The 16,310-nt window shown below is 46.3% G+C and overlaps 1 protein-coding gene across 1 annotated transcript in view; it reads left to right on the forward strand.

The window, feature by feature from the left end:
- The first annotated feature begins 1,387 nt into the window (after positions 1–1,387).
- The window catches only part of SHC4 (SHC adaptor protein 4), a 103,566-nt gene continuing 88,643 nt past the window's right edge, over positions 1,388–16,310 (forward strand). Inside the window, 1 exon segment of the mRNA XM_006085994.3 lies at positions 1,388–2,014. Coding sequence (XP_006086056.1) covers positions 1,430–2,014 — 585 coding nt within the window. The 5' untranslated portion in view covers positions 1,388–1,429.

Genomic DNA, 16,310 nt, shown 5'->3' on the forward strand with positions numbered 1-16,310 from the left:
CTGGCCTGTGATTTCAACATCCTCCCAGTGTTTCAGCAGCTTCCTCTTCCCCATTCCTGAAAGAACCTGCGTTTCCCTCCCCGGGCTTCCTTCCTGGCTTCCTGTGTTGCTAAGCCTCTTGCAGTTGTCATCACGTCTTCAGCAAGCAGTTGATAGGTACAGGAAGTTGCACCAGACGGGAGATGAAACCAGCAATCAATAAAAAAGGACTATGTTTCTAAGAAAAATGCATCACCGGCTTCCCGCAGGAGTTGTGTACCATATGTCCTAATATCCGTGGAACAATGCATCTCGTTTTTAGCTCTTCTGCTTGGCTTTCCTGAACATCTCGGCAAGAAAGAAAACGGACCTTTTAACCTGCTGCTGCCCGGCTTACCGGTGACTGATAGTAAACGATGGCCTCGCCTTTTAACCCTTTCATCAGAGATGGCAACAGCGACTCTCTCCCTCCAGCCTGCTTTCTCCTGGCTACTAGCTTTAGTATATTTATGGTGCATGAGTCACCAAGCTGCCGCCTGATTGGATAAAAACCAAGCACCCCTGAGACCATCAGGCAATTACAGCTATTCTCAGCTCCATTCACAGATTTATTAGCTTGCACACACAGAGAAATTCATTCAGCAAAGTTCATTCATAAAAATTTCAACACTCTGCGTACCATCCCGCACATCTCAGCCTTCCGCCGCCGCCGCGGCGCTCCCGAAAGAAGCTCTGAGAGGGACGGATGCTCTGGGCCAGGGCGGGCCGGCGGGAGGGGATGCGAGGAACTCGGAGGGACCACAAGTCCCTGAAATAATGCCGAGCAGCTCCGGTCACTAGTTCTCCTGGCTTGTGGCCCAGACGGAATGCAAGACAAGATCTTCCAAGAGAGGGCAGCCATTAGAATCAAGAAACTCGGGCAGAAAGCCCTTTGGCTCCTATAGACCTTTGCTTTTTTCTTTTGCTTTTTTAAATGGACAATCACTGGAACAAAGGGTTAATAGGCCAGTCATTGCCCCGCCCTGTGGGAGCCGGAGGGAGCAGGTTTGAAAGTTCCTGTGTGCCGCGGGGCGGCTGGGGGTGGGGGTGGGGGCGCTGAATATTTCTGCAACCTCCGGCACCGCCGGCGAGGCTGCGGGACCCGCGGGCCGGTGCGGGGCCGGGTTCTACTCCCAAGAGTTGGCCTTGAGTGGTCCCCGCCGCCGCGAGCCGGGACCCAAGCGAGGCTGACCCGGCGAGGAATCCAGGCGGGAACCCCGGGTGCTGCCGCCCGGTCCAGGGGAGGGCCGTCTTCCCTCTCGGCTGTCACCCCCAAGGGCTCGGCCGCCGAGCCGAAGAGGTGGCCGCCGCGAGTCGCACGGGGCGTGGAGACGTTTGCTTTCCGCACCGGTTATCTAGCAGACGAGCGGCGATTGATGCCACAGTGTCCAGTCTCAGCGCTGCCAAGGCTATGCGAGAACGCAGCCCGGACGGCTTGGCAGGACTCGCGCTGCATGTAGGACTCTTCGGGCACCCCGGGATGCTGCACAGGGCCAAGTACAGCCGCTTTCGGAACGAATCCGTCACGTCCTTGGACGAAGGCAGTCCCGGAGGCTCCGTCGGGAACAAGGGCTCCCCGCAGCCTCCCTACCCCGCCCTGGCCCCTCACTTGCTGGCTGAAGATGCCCCCTCGCCGTCCCAGGAGAGCCCCACCCCACTGTGCACCTTGATCCCGCGGATGGCCAGCGTGAAGCTGGCCAACCCAGCCACCTTGCTGAGTCTGAAAAACTTTTGCTTGGGGACCAAAGAGGTGCCCCGGCTGAAGCTCCAGGAAAGCCAGGATCCAGCTCCCAGCAGCCCGGCTTCACCCGAAAACAGCCTAAATAGGTCCGGGTCTGCACCTCCGCAGCAGCGGGACGTGGTGGGGCGCAGGGCAAGCGCCCTAACTCCCGATGCCTGCCCGCTCCCGGGCCCTGGGGACCCGACTCCCGGGAGCAGGCAGGACAGGCACTTCCTACAGCACCTGTTGGGGATGGGCATGAACTACTGTGTGAAGGTGAGTCCATTTCCGTCTCCCTCTGCACGTCTGAGGGCTCCTGGGGACAGATAGGGGCCTCTTCTCTGCTTTCTGCGAGGGGCCGCACATCACCGGGCTGTGGTCTAGGTTTGGACAGGACATTGTGCAACTGGACCCAGGGCAGGAGGGGAGCCGGGCTTACGGGCTCTGCAAATACCTGCCTTGTACTGGAGTCGCACAACTTTGGTTCAAGGGCATGAACTAGTGCTAACTTAGGGTAGTTGCCAGGTGTGGGGGCAACTTCTGATCGGGACAGGGGAGATAGCGCCTTCTTGTCCCCACTGGACCTAGCATTCTGGCCAAGAAGAGTCCAGAATTTCACATCTGATTAGTGATTGAGACCCGGTAGGTTATACCGGCCGTTGTACTTTGGGAGAGATTTCTGTGCTAGAGGAATACATGCTGTGTAAGGAACTTGAATTATACTTTAAATTTCAATTTAGCATGTAACAAGCACTTCTCAAGACATGGCCAAGTCTCTAGTCTTGTATGAGGAGCCAGTCTTAGGTCTTTGGTGCGCATTTTTGCACTTATTGCCTGCACTGAGGCAAGTGCGACTTGTCCAGGAGCTGTGTGCAAAGCCAAGGTCCCTGCTGGCTTTGCATCTGCTCTTGCCCAGTCCAGGTCTGGGTGAAAGAAGTAGATTTGGTCCTTGCCCTTCTGGAGCTCACATTTCAATTGAGAAGATCGACGAGTGCATGTGAAATAAAAAGAGAGAGATACCTAGTAATAGATATCTAGTGTGAGAATGCTGAGAGAATTCAGAAAGATGGAAGGTTGTGATCTGGGATTTATTCACGAGGCCCCTTCAGGAGAAGGTGCGTCTTGGAAGAGAGAACACATCTGGATTGGCAGAGGGGAGGAGATTCCTAGCAGGGCAAGAATATGAGCACAGCCTAAAGGCAGGTGTGACTGTGGTGGCTGCAGGCCAGCATCACAGAAGCTGGGCTTTCCTGAGAGAAGGGGCATGCTGTAATGAGGGGTGGTACATAGCTGGGGCTCAAACAAATATGAGTCAGAAAGAGGCCAGTATAGATCATGGGTAGCTTGGGGAGAAGGGAGCAGTTGACCACAGAAAGCTCTTAGATGCCGAATGAGGAGTTTCTAAACACTGACTAGATCCCTTGTAGGTTTGTAGGTAAACTGTGACTTCACCAAAGTGGTTTTAAAAAGATCAACCTGTGGATTTATTTGTAATGAATTGAAGCCAGGAGAAATTGGAGATTGGAAGGTCAATAAGAAAGAAAGTTCAGGAAAGAAGGATGAAAACATGGATGAAGGTAGCGATGAGAGAAAGGAGATGAGTGAGAGAGACTGTGAGAAGCCTCAGCAGCTTTGGGTGATGGGTCAGATCATTTCAGGTCATAATACAAATCACGGAATAGTCAACATTTCTTGAGCAGTGGGCAGATTGGTGAGTTTGTGCTTGTTGTGTATGGAAGTTGGGGGAAAGGCTGATGAAGGGGGTTGTGAGGAGTGAAAAATACCTTCAGACTTAAGTCTCAGAATGAGTAGTGAAGCCAGTGATAGAAGCCGAGTGAATTGGGGAGACTCATGCTGCATTTGCCCTTGACATGTTACATTTAAAGTGATGTTATCCAAGTGGCACTTATTTGTAGGTCGGCTGTCACATAAGACTAGCACTCAGGTGAGGAGTCTCATGTGAAGGTGTAAATTTCAGAGCTAGCCCGATAACTGTATTATAAACAGGCAATTAAGATCTCTAGGAAGACCAATAACGAACATTGAGAGGGTTACAAAGAGAGCAGGCTTGGGGCAGCCTTGGAAGATGGATAATTAAAACCTCTAAGGAAGATGAACTTATGGGACACTCAGCTCTTGCACTCCTCCACAATGACATGACTCATACCGGAAATAGCTTCATGTATCTACTAAAAGTTCATGGGCACAGTCTCATTTGCCAAGTGTAAGTGTCTGCGCGGTCCTAACAGGAAAATGACTGCCTCTCCAAACCCATGGTCTTGGCACCTGCCTTCCCATCACCGAGACATCCCCTACCTTCTGCTGTGCCTTTCCTCCCCTCTGGTACCGCCTTCCCCCTCCCCACACCCATGCACCACCTGTACCATTTTAAATGGCAAGAGTTGCTGTGTGCTCTCCATGGTCCCTGGGGAGTGCCTTCACTGGCATTTTGCATTTTTAATGAGAAGCCCATCTGTCTTTCCCTGGGATGACAACCGACCCCAGGAAGAGTGCTGACCCATGACCCATCCTATTTTGCCATTAGACAGTGATGTGAGGTACCAGTTGACACCTCTCTTAGGAAGTCAAAATACACAGAAGAGCTTACTTTAATAATTTTTATAGAATCTTAACTTTGAAAGATGGCAGGGGCTCAGAAGTGATCAAGTTCAATGCCTTACAGAGAAACTGAAGCCCAGATAAGTGATTTTTAAAGGTCACACAGAAGTCAAAAGGACAGATCTAGAACCCCAGTCCCTTGCGTGCCATTCTGGGCTCTTTTCACCACAGGTTTTCATCGCGGTTGAGATTCTGTTCCTCAGGATTCTTTGAGATGTGAACCAATTTAAAAAAAATGAAATGGAAACCTATTAATTTACAGTGAAAAATACCAAACCAAATTGTGATCCCTATATAGGAACAGGTACATAGGAAGACTTAAACCAAAGGTTATCCAGTGATGGTGGAAGCAGGCATAGAAGTGACAGGGATATTCTTAATGGTGAGTCGCATAGGGACAGATTTTATAGGAAAGAGGCAGCCACATATTTCACTTCCTCATCCGCATCATATGACTGGCCCCCTCCCCCCCAATACTTATTTGTTCATTCATTCACTCATTTATTCAACGAATATGTATTGTGAACCAATTTATGTGACAGGCCCTGGGGATACATATGTGAATAAAAGAGACCAGGTCTGGGCCTTGGTGGAACTTACATTCTAGGAAGTAGAGATGGGCCCTGGTTGAATATTGAGTAAACAAGTCAATATAATATGTCATGTGTAGTAGGTGTTAGGAGAGCAATACAGCAGGGGAAGTAAGAAAGGCAGTGGCCTGGGTGGGGTTGGCAGGTATATTTTGCGGGGGCTAACAATGGCATAGTTCATTATGTTTCCTTGCACATTTTATCTTCACAATAGGAACTGTATTTCCCCTCTAAGTTACAGTTGATTTGGGGTTAAATATCCTTTTTAAAAATGACTCTTCTTTCGGTCTCTTGACGTAGAATCAGTTATACAGCTGAAAATACTTTAGAAATCCTGAGCACCTAATTTTGAGTCACTTTCATTTAAGCTCAGGCCTTGCGCACTCTGGAGGTCACTCAAGGAAGATGGCTAGCAAGTCATCCTTTGAGAGGTACTGGGCCGGAAACAGCCAGCCAGGTCTGAGCAAAGTAGTGAGGTGAGTGAGGTCTGCCCCACGATGCCAAATGGCTTATTTTCGCCATAAGATTAAGTCTCATTTCTTTCTGAGGTCTCCCCACGTCACTTCACCCATCAGCAGACATCCACCTGGAGGCCTCCCAGGTGCCCCACATGTCTGTGGTGAGTGTGGAAAACATGCAACGTGACGGGTGTGCTCATCTCTAAAACGAGCGGCTTGGTCTTCATGGCCTTCACGGTGCCCCCAGCACCAGCGTTGAATGACTCTAGGCTCCTTTCTCCAGTGGGAAGTGTTTAAACTTTCCCGTCCCCAACCCCCCCAAATTGCCTGTAATTCAGTTCAAAGACTACATAAAGCAAAGACAGAACAAACCCTGCTGCGACAGGTGAACATAGTAGTTCTCACACTGACCCTCGGAGGGAGGCTGCCTTCTCCAAGTGAGGGCACTGAGACCCCAGAAGTCGGTTATCTGCCCTTTACAACCCAAGTAGCAGACAGGATTCAAACCCAGGTTTGTCTCCCTCCACTGCTCGTCTCCTGCCAGGCGTCCTGGAAGTGTGCGAGTGGAGTAGTGTATGTGGAGGACCACACTGTGCAGGGGAGCTTTATTACAGGAACGGCCCTTAGAGCTTGCTGGGTCGCATTCATTTGCATGATTTCAGTCTCCTCACTTCAGCCCAGCCCAGCCCAACCAATTCCTTAGACCGTGTTAGTGTCCTAGGGCTGCGGTGACAAATATCACAAACTGGGTGGCTTACAACAACAGATAGTTATTCTCTTGCAATCCCGGAGACTAGAACTCTGAAATCAGCAGTCCTTGGCATTCCTTGACTTGTGGATACATGACTCTAATCTCTGCCTCCTCTTCACGTGGCTTTCTCTCCTGTGTGTGTCCACGTTCAAATTTCCCTCTTCTTATAAGGACACCAGACCCTGGGGTAGGGCCCATATGAATTCAGCATGACTGCATCTTAACCTGATTACATCTGCAAAGACTCTACCTCCAAATAAGGTCATATTCACAGGTTCTTGTGGTTAAGACTTTTGGGCGATGTAATTCAATCATAACAGTCCCCCAGAACATTAACTGCAATGTGTTTGCCCACATAGACGTTCTTGGGTATTGGGCTCATCAGCTTTGTATGCAAATACAAATTTGTATTGAGGTATTTTCTTTATTTCCTTTGTAAATATCACAGCATACTCTTACTGTCTATCCTCCTGTGTCTAATGTTGTGTCTTAACACTGAGCTAATAGGTTAGTGCTGTCTGTTGTCTAGATTAGATGTAGTCCACAGAGCTACAATGTTCTGTCTGCCCAAGAATCTTTTTCACAGGAGTGCACAGGTCTAGGTGTGACAAGATCTGGGTTAGAGTAATGGCCCTCACATTAAATAGCTGTGTGACCTTGGCTGAGTCACCTTACCTCTCTGATTTTCTCAGATTTAAAACAAGAAGTTTGAACAAAATGCTGCCTGAGATCCGGAGACGCCAGGTCTCCTTTCCCACTGGTCTTAAATATCCTTCTCTTAGGATCTCTTTTGGTGAGAAAACAGATTCAGGACAGTTTCCTGAAGGAAATAACTTTTTACGTCTCTTTGTTAATAGAGAGGAGAAGGAATGCCCTTGGCAACCCCTTACTAACACTGAGCTGGCTTCACCAGTCAAGCAGAAAGGGGTGTATTATACTGGCACGGGTGCAGGTGGTCAATTTCAGCGAAATAGTGAGAGAGGAGTCAGGTTGTGGAATAGCATCTGCGTGTAGGATTATGGGGGGTGTGGGGTGGGGAGCAGAGGGCAGGCTGGTCCAGGGCAGGCCAGGGTGAATGATGGTGGCTGGGATCCTGAGAACTTGGCATCACTCACGTGGTCTAATCAGCCAGGCCAGGTTGGGGCTCGGTGTTCAACTGTAGAAGCAGCCGGAGTGAGTTAACCTTTCTCTATTTTCTATAGACAAAGTGCTAAGAGAAAAAGGCCCTGCTACACACACAGGCAGTCTGGTAACTCTAACCTTGAAAGAGGGAGATTTGTAACTCCATGAAATCCCTGAAGAGACAGTCCCACGGTCCATGCAAAATAAAGGCAGACCTGAGAGGTGTGGGTCAGGCACTCACAGCCCACTGCTAACTTCCCTCTGTTCTAAATCATTGGTGGTTAAAAAGGAGGTAGAAGGGGTGGGAGGAAATAATTCCAGCTAAAACTGACAATTTGGCCTTGAGAATTGTGTTGTTTTTCCTCTTTCTTTCTTGGAGTAGATATAGGACTTGATTCTGCTAGAGCTTAGGAAAACCCTGGCAGATTTGACCTGTTGTTCCTGTTATTCTCTCTCTTTAAAAAAAACAAAAACATTTTTTTAAATTTTATTTCAGAGAGGAAAGGAGAGGGAGAGAGAGATAGAAACATCAATGATGAGAGAGAATCATTGATCGGCTGCCTCCTGCAGGCCCCACAGTGGGAATTGAGCTCGCATCCCGGGCATGTGCCCTGACTGGGAATCGAACCGTGACCTCCTGGTTCATAGGTCGACACTGAGCCATGCCGACCAGGCCTGTTATTCTCTTTAAACCCTCACACATGGTTTGATCTGTCCAGTCCTTGACCGCCCCTGGCCACTAGAATGTTAACTAGAAGAAAAGAGTCTTAGAGATTACCAAGTTCAAAACCTTATTTATAGTTGAGGAAACAGAGGGTCAGAGATGTGAAGTGACTTGCCCCATGCACACAGCAACTTAGTGGTGGAGCCCAGACATGAACTGTGTACAGTGCTCTATTTTCTACCCTTATCTTGCTTCACCTTCCCCCACTCCCTGAACATGCAATGCAGATGTGTCTGCTTGATTAAAATGCTGTGCGTGTGCTTTTTAAAAGACCAGAATGAAAACATTTTTTCTAATAGGAAAACTGTATTTAAAAATCAGTGAGAAGGGAAAAGAGAGCAAGGAAGGAGTGGCAAGGAGCCCAAAGTGCATTGCTTTGACCAAGTCCACCTTTTTGTTTATGGATGGTAACATGTCCTTGTCGGACCAGTACTTGTACATTTCATTCATCTTCCGCAACCCTTTGGGCTTGTCTTCTCAGTATGGCTTGTCTCATTTCCATTTTCAAGCCAATATCATGTCAATATGATTATATTGAATCAACCCTGTTCCCAATATAGTTCCCAATGTGACAGCCCCATCTCGAGGACAGTGTTAAAATGTTGCACACAGCACATGAAGCAAGGTGACTCCTCGCTCCTTCCTACCAGCAGCAGGCATGTGAGGTAGCTGGGGTTTCCTCCCCCCTCCTAAAAGATACAAGCTTTGGAGCTCAGGGATCTGGTCATATTTGCATTGACGTATTAAGATCATGAAAACCAAAAGGTACAGGCCTCGTTGCTGCCCATATAGAGCCGGTACATGCAGTGGTAGAGTTTTGCAAGGGGTATTTGGAAAAGTCGACAGGTCTGAAAGAACTGGAATTTTGATTGAGAACATTGGTTGAGGTCAGAATAACAGAAATTTATTGATATCATAGCAATGATGCCAAGTACATATAAATTTGCAACCATAAACTTAGGTGTACAAGATGACATTAAAAATATATATATATTTTTGTTAATCCTCACTTGAGGATTTTTTTCATTGATTTTTTAGTATTTTTTTTTTTTTTAGAGAGAGAGTGGAAGGGAGGGAGAAAGAGAGAGAAACATCTCTCACATTTCTCCCACATACACCCCAACAAAAGCTGGGGATCAAGCCTGCAACCAGGGTATGTCCTCTTGACCGGAATCGAACCCAGAACCCTTTGGTCCATGGGCTGATGCTCTATCCACTGAGCAAACCAGCGAGGGCCATTAAAAATATTATGAAATCTGGGGACTCTTTCCCCCTCCCCACTTGGGTGTCTGTGCTGTGAGATTTTTTTTTTCCCCCTTCCCCACGTGGGAGTCTGTACTTGTTCTTCAATAAATTTCCATCTTTGCTATACCAAAAAAAAAAAAAAAATTATGAAATCTAACACCAAGTCATTTCCTGCTTTAATTTTGGTCATTATTAGGCTGCTGATCAACTGAAGGCTGTCTCCGTGTCATTCCTTCTTCGCCGACTCCGTCCACACCTTTGGGGACCCCTGGACCCGCTGGGGTTGGACCCCAGCAATATAATTACATATTGTTTTTGTGATTAATCACTATGCTTTAATTATGTTCAATTTGTAACAATGAAAATACATCCTGCATATCAGATATTTATATTACGATTCATAACAGTAGCAAAATTACAGTTATGAAGTAGCAACGAAAATAATTTTATAGTTGGTAGTCACCACAGCATGAGGAACTGTATTAAAGGGTCGTAGCATTAGGAAGGTTGAGAACCACTGCTCTAACCAGTATCACATAGTGAACAGGGGGCTCATTTTATGTCCCTAAATGGGAAAAAGGCCTCTGGCCTTCAGTTCATTGTTAAAAATGTTGATAGTTAGATGGGAGGCGCCCCTGGGTCTAGGCTCCATTTTCACACTAGAATCTCTCCCCATTCTGAGAGCCCTTTGCTGAGAATTTAGCCTGGCTAGCTGCCTCTCCAGCCACTTCCCTTGGGAGGCCTGGCCACTTGCCTGGGGCCTGGCCCCAGGGTGCAGGTTGAGGGTTCCTCACGGTCAGACACCCACCAATATCAGCTAGCCATCTTCTTCCCACTTCCTGCCCCTAAAGGTAGGGAGGACAGATGGCTTAAGCAAGTTAATGGGAAATCCAGAAGCAGCTGGCAAACAAAAGAGGTGACAATGGTAGGAGGACACAACAGGAAGACACAAAGGAAAGGACAGCCCACTCATGGAGGCAGAACACAGAATTCTCAGGCCCAAAGTGTCAGTAGTACTACTGAGGCCGAGAAACCCCGAGTCCGTGGGACGAAGTGCATAAGCCTGGGATGTGCATTAGGAGGAAACAGTGAATAGAAGAAGAGACAATTGATCAGTCTGAAAAATCAACCTAAGCTCCTTCTAATTTTCTTCTTTAAACCCACAGATTCTCTAAATATTATAGTTCGCTCTCTTACCCTGACCCAAACAATACTCCTCAGGCTTCCACATGGGGATCTCAAGTGATGGGAATGACCGTGGGGCTAATTAGCCACGTGCTACTAGTGCTTACTTGTAGATCAGGTACTGGCAGCAGTTTCCACCTCAGGTGCCCTCTGGGCTAAAGGTCGGTTCCAGGCTAGCTTGGTATCCTAACCATGACATCCTACCATTGTCCAGACCTTCATTTCCACAGGAAATGCATTAAGATTTTTAACAACTAACTTATAAGTAAATTTTTAGAAGGGTTTGTTTGGGGATTGGAAACACCCTCTAGTTAGAAGGGAAGAAGTGCTGGAAAGCAAGCAACCTGAGGAAAAAGCCCAAGGGCAATAAGGACAACCTCAGAAATTGGATTTTCCCCTCAGTGTCGTCAGCTCATAATTTCTATGAATCATTCATTAGGAAATGGCGAGATGTATAATTCAAACTTGATTTTTGTGTGTGTGTGTTTTACCTTTGCCAACTCTAGGGCCTTGAAAAGCATTGCCTCCTCCCCGCTCTCCTCAACATGGTTCCTTTAACCCTGGACTCGGGACACAGACTGATATATTAGACTGCAAAGTTCTGTTTCATGGCCAGCTAAGCTATCCAAGGTCACAGGGCTCATCAGCGGCAGAACAAGGACTAAGACTCAGGTCTCCTGACTCCCAGGCCAGGCTCTTTCAGTACCTTTTCTGAATAAGACATAATTCTTGCATGAGGAGGTTCTAATATGAAAGGTGAGAGGAGAACAAAGATGTCCACACACACGTCTATGATATTGGTCAGTGTATAATAAATGACACCAAAATGATGCAAGTAAAGCCTGTGGGAGTTGAGGGAGGAAAGTGAACTCCTTCCATTTGAGGTGGTTAGAGAAGGTTTCATGAAGGAGGCGGCATCTTCACTGAGTCTTAACTAAATCATTTGTGTTTTCACAGGCAGAGATGGAGGAAGAGCATTCTGGGCAAAGACACTGACAGGAGGGGAGGCACGGAGGTGGGAAGTGGAGGATGCGTTTGGGAAGGAGTGAGCAATTTGACTTGGTGGGAGAGGGCATGGGGTATCTGTAGGAGGTCTGAGGGAAAATAAGATGAACTGATGCTATTACAAAGTTGTATAATGTCTGAAAAGTTGGGTTTTCCAACAGAATACTATTGATTTTTTTTAAATAGGGGAATGACAAACTCAGAGGTATGTTTTAGAAAGAGTATATGGGCTGCAGTGCTCAGAGAGGATCCAAAAGGAGAGTGAGTGGGAAAAGGGAGCTCAGGTGCGAAGCTGCTTGGGAACAAAGGCAGTGGAATAGCAACGGGGAAAGATGTGAGACCTATCAGAGGAGGAGGTGGGGAGCAGGAAGCATTTGGGGGTGAGTTCCATTTTGCATGTGTTGCATTCAAGGTGACTTTAAAGCATCCAGGTGGGAATCTCCTGGAGAACATCGAATAGGTAGGGCTGAAGAGAAATCATTTTTGCTGCTGTGATCATCAAGACATCAGGAATGAACAAGGCTACCCAAATGAGGGTGTGGAGCAAGAAGAGGAGAGGCTTAGAGCGTGCCACCTTTAGGTATTTCATGGAGGCAGAGGAACAAAAGGCATCAGGGACAGAACTAGCAGCATGAGGAGCAGGATGGAGAGAAGATGGGGAAGGAGGGGAGAGTTTCGAGGAGAAAGAGGTTGGACAAAACTATGTCAGAACTCGGGGATTATTCAAGGAAGATGAGAACCGAGAAGGCCATGGGTTTGGCCTTTTATCTTCTTACTGCCACTCTTCACTAAGATATTAAATTTAACTGTTGCAAGGCAGACATCATTGGATACTGGCGCCTCCGCTCCCTCTTTTTGAGTTCTCAGTGAATGGCAGTTCCCAGCTGTTCAGGTCAGAAATCCGAATGTCATTCTAGACCAGCGGTCGCCCACCGCTGTGAAGTCTGAAAGGTTGGCGACCGCTGTTCTATACTACTCATTCTGTCTTACCCTCACAGCCTCCAGTTTTCAAGTCCTGCTAATTCCACCTTTAGACATTTATCATACACATTCATTTTTCTTCATCCGCACTGAAATTCTTAAGGTGGGGACTAGAGCAGGCAGCATTTTCAAATTTATTGTTCAGCTTTTGTCTGGAACTACATACAAGGGAGAGCATTGATTTTAGTTTGGTTAGACTAGAAGCTGCTTGGAAAAAAAATGGTAGATAATAAACTAAGATCTGAGCCAGATTATAGCAAGAAGTTTATTAGATATTTGAGAAGAGGCATCAGGATTCATTTGTGTAGAGAAGGGAGTGAGTGACTGGAGGTGGGGAATCTGTTCAAAGGCTGTTACAGCCATTGTCAAGGTGACAAGTGTCTATATCAGGGTCTTCATAGAGGAAGTTAAGAAACACTGGTAGAGATATTATGGAAGAAAAATTTGATGAAGAGGGCAAAGAGGAAGGGCAGTTTCCAATCCAACCTGCCTGAGCTTTTGAGTAAAAGGCTTGGGTTAGGGTGGGAAAACATGCCAGTAAAAGACCTGGAGGACCACAGGAGGAGAGCAGTGTTGAGAAGATAAGATGTTTGATTTCTGATACATTGAACTTGATGTCGCAGAGAGTCACTCAAGAGAGGATGGTGTCCAGCAGGCCGGCAGAGTTAGGAGAGCCTTAGGCCTGTGTGCACTTTCTGTGCCAAGCCAGGCGGTTGGGCATCTTTCCTAACCTGACAACTGTCCCAGTAAGGCAGGTAGATGTTAGGTGATTTTCGAGGGTAGAAGAATGGAGCGTTACTTAATACAATATAGTAGAGGCCTCTTCTCTGATGAAATTGTTCCATATGTTCTTTTGACACTTAAGTTAAACATATATAAATGTGCTTTTGTTTTGTAGACCTGAGGCCTTTCTCTCAGTTTTGTAAATACAATGATTAATATCCCCTTTCATTGCTCTTGCACGAATTCTACCCATAGTTTCTTATCAACATTCCTCCTTTTAGTTTTTTTAAAGTGAGATCTTGGAGACATCCTCAAAGCAGCCTGAGTGCAGAATCAGTTTTATTTTAAAAATCATTTTAGAGTCGTCTTATCCACACCTAACATTATTTTTTTTAAAGCAACTTGCCTTCATAAAGTCTTTCCAAAGTTTTTGACTTAATTTTTATGGAAATGACTACCTTTAAGAAATCCACACTCATATCTTATCAGTTTGTTTAATATCTACCTAAATCATGTGATTTCATTGGCCATTACAATCGCCATATACTTGTACTGGTGTGGCACCAATACAGTGGGATTCCTGGTACGTCCACAATTCAAATGGTGGCAGCAGAAGGTGGGCGTTCTAGCCGCCTGATGGCCGAAGCAAATTGGTTAAATGGAAACCCAATCACAGCTTTTGTAGTATTGGGTGCTAACAGTTCAGCAACTTGGTTCTGTTGACATGTCTCACAATACATTTCTGATTTTTGGCATCACGTACAAAAGCTTTGCTGCATAGTTGTAATCAGTGAGTGTGTTTTACATTCTACATATTTCCCCTACTAAACTTGACAACAGCATCTAGTCCTTGAAGAGCAGACAGTGTTTAATGAACACTCTTGTTCTTAGTCTCCAAACAGTTTCTGTTTGGAGAAAGTGCTATATAGAGTGTCCCCAGGCAAACTGGAAAATACAAAACACAGCTAGGAATACAGCAGGTATCCGACTGCCCTGCAGAGTCCTGTCCAAGACCCTGTTTTCAGAAGATGAAACTGAATCAGCAACTAGAGAGGTTTAAATTTAGAAACTCATCTATGACCCTAAGCCTTTCCCTTTGCAAAGAAAACCCACAGCCAACATAGTTCTACCAGCTTCAGACTAAGTGAAGACCCTCTGTTTTTTGTTCCTTTTAACAACAGTCTGCATTTTATAGGGTGCCATTTGTATCTTCACAACGCTTTGTAAACATTAAACAAATAGAACAAGTTTGTTACAAGAGTAGATGTAGTTTGTTATCAGCAGCTTTTATCTGTCATTTGGAAAAAAAATGCATATCTTTCTCAGATGGGATAACATTAACAATTGGAAATATGCTCTAGCCAAAACTGATTTTTACGTATCGTCTGCCAGAAACCAAGGTACTTTACTCAACAAAATGCATCCTCTCTCCCGCCCACTGACCTGCATGGCTTTGCCAGAGAGAACACAGGCGGGTGCTTTGGCCAAGATGGGACCTGTGGGTGGGATGGAGAATGCTGACCAGAAGCGCGTCTATTTTCATTCTGGTTTTCTTTTGGTTTCTGAAATGATGTTAAAGATACTAATTCTGGCTAGATGAAGAGATGCTTGGAAAGAGTGTTTGATTTGAAAAGAAAATATTTTAAGCGTACTGAACGTTTGAAATAAATACCTAAAACTTTTCAGAGTAGCTTTAACTGCACCCCACCCCCACTCCCCAACATATACATCCTGGGTAGACAGCCCACGGCAGCTAATACCTGTCTGCATAATGCTGGACTCTCAGGACCTAAGTTATCTCACGCAATCCCTTCAAATACAGAGATACGTTTAAAAAAATATGTTAACCTGTCAGGAGTAGCTGTGAGCTGTTCACTTAGAAACAAAGACACCCTTATTCAGCACCAGATCTTCAATTCTTTATCTCGTATGACAAGCAGTAATAAGTTGCAAAGTGCTGTGAAAAGAAAGACTAAGACTGCAAGCACCGTACCGCTGCACCGAGTTCAGTGACAGGGCTTTGAGGAGGGAATGTTCAGAAAGCACTGCACAGAGAGCAAAGATGATCATTGAGGAGGGAGAGCGCCAGGCAGCAAACCCCAACGGGAAACCAAGGAGAGATTCTGGGGAGGAAAGGAGGAGAGGGGGTGGCGGGGAAGGAAGAGGAAGGGTGGGTAGGATGTCGGCATTGCTGCGGGAGGCCCCGGGTCTTGGCAAGGAGTGAGTATTGATCCTGGAGGCCTCCAGGAAGCGTAATGTGCACACTCACGGATAATATATTTATTTATGACTTATAGCCTGCTGACTTCCAGAAAGGTTTGATGTGGCTCACCGGCTGGTGAGTTAATGTTTCCTGTACACACTGAGCAACTCTGAAAAAAGTGAAAGGGCAGAAGCTCTGTGAGTCATCACCCAACTGTTTAAGTGAGCTGAGAGGGCTGTTTCTCCTGAATGATGTGCCCACAGATGCTGTCAATGCCCACTGGTAGGAATCCTGATACAGTCAAGCTCATTGAGCTGACATCGCCAGGACATCATGGGGTTTCTCCGGTAATGGAAGCTTCCCCCTTTAGAAGTCAATCTTCTACAAGTTAAATTTTTTACTGACATGGGAACCTCTGTGTAATGAAGATTATAGGCTTCTTTCTCTTCAAAGATGTTTGATAACTGATTGGAAGGAAAATGCCAATTTTTCTCTCTAGATCAGCGGTTCTCAACCTGTAGGTCGTGACCCCTTTGGCAGTCAAATGACCCTTTCATAGGGGTCGCCTAAGACCATCCTGCATATCAGATATTTACATTACGATTCATAACAGTAGCAACATTACAGTTATGAAGTAGCAACGAAAATAATTTTATGGTTGGGTCACAACATGAGGAACTGTATTTAAAGGGCCAGAAGGTTGAGAACCACTGTAAATCTAGATCTATGTTTTTTGTTTTTTTTTAAAATATATTTTATTGATTTTTTACAGAGAGGAAGGGAGAGAGATAGAGAGTTGGAAACATGGATCAGCTGCCTCCTGCACACCTCCCACTGGGGATGTGCCCGCAACCCAGGCACATGCCCTTGACCGGAATCGAACCTGGGACCTTTCAGTCCGCAGGCCGACGCTCCTTCTACTGAGCCAAACCGGTTTCGGCTCTAGATCTATGTTTTATTTTTGTA

Source organism: Myotis lucifugus, unplaced genomic scaffold, assembly GCF_000147115.1.
Source record: "Myotis lucifugus unplaced genomic scaffold, Myoluc2.0 scaffold_23, whole genome shotgun sequence".
Taxonomy (NCBI): Eukaryota; Metazoa; Chordata; class Mammalia; order Chiroptera; family Vespertilionidae; genus Myotis; species Myotis lucifugus.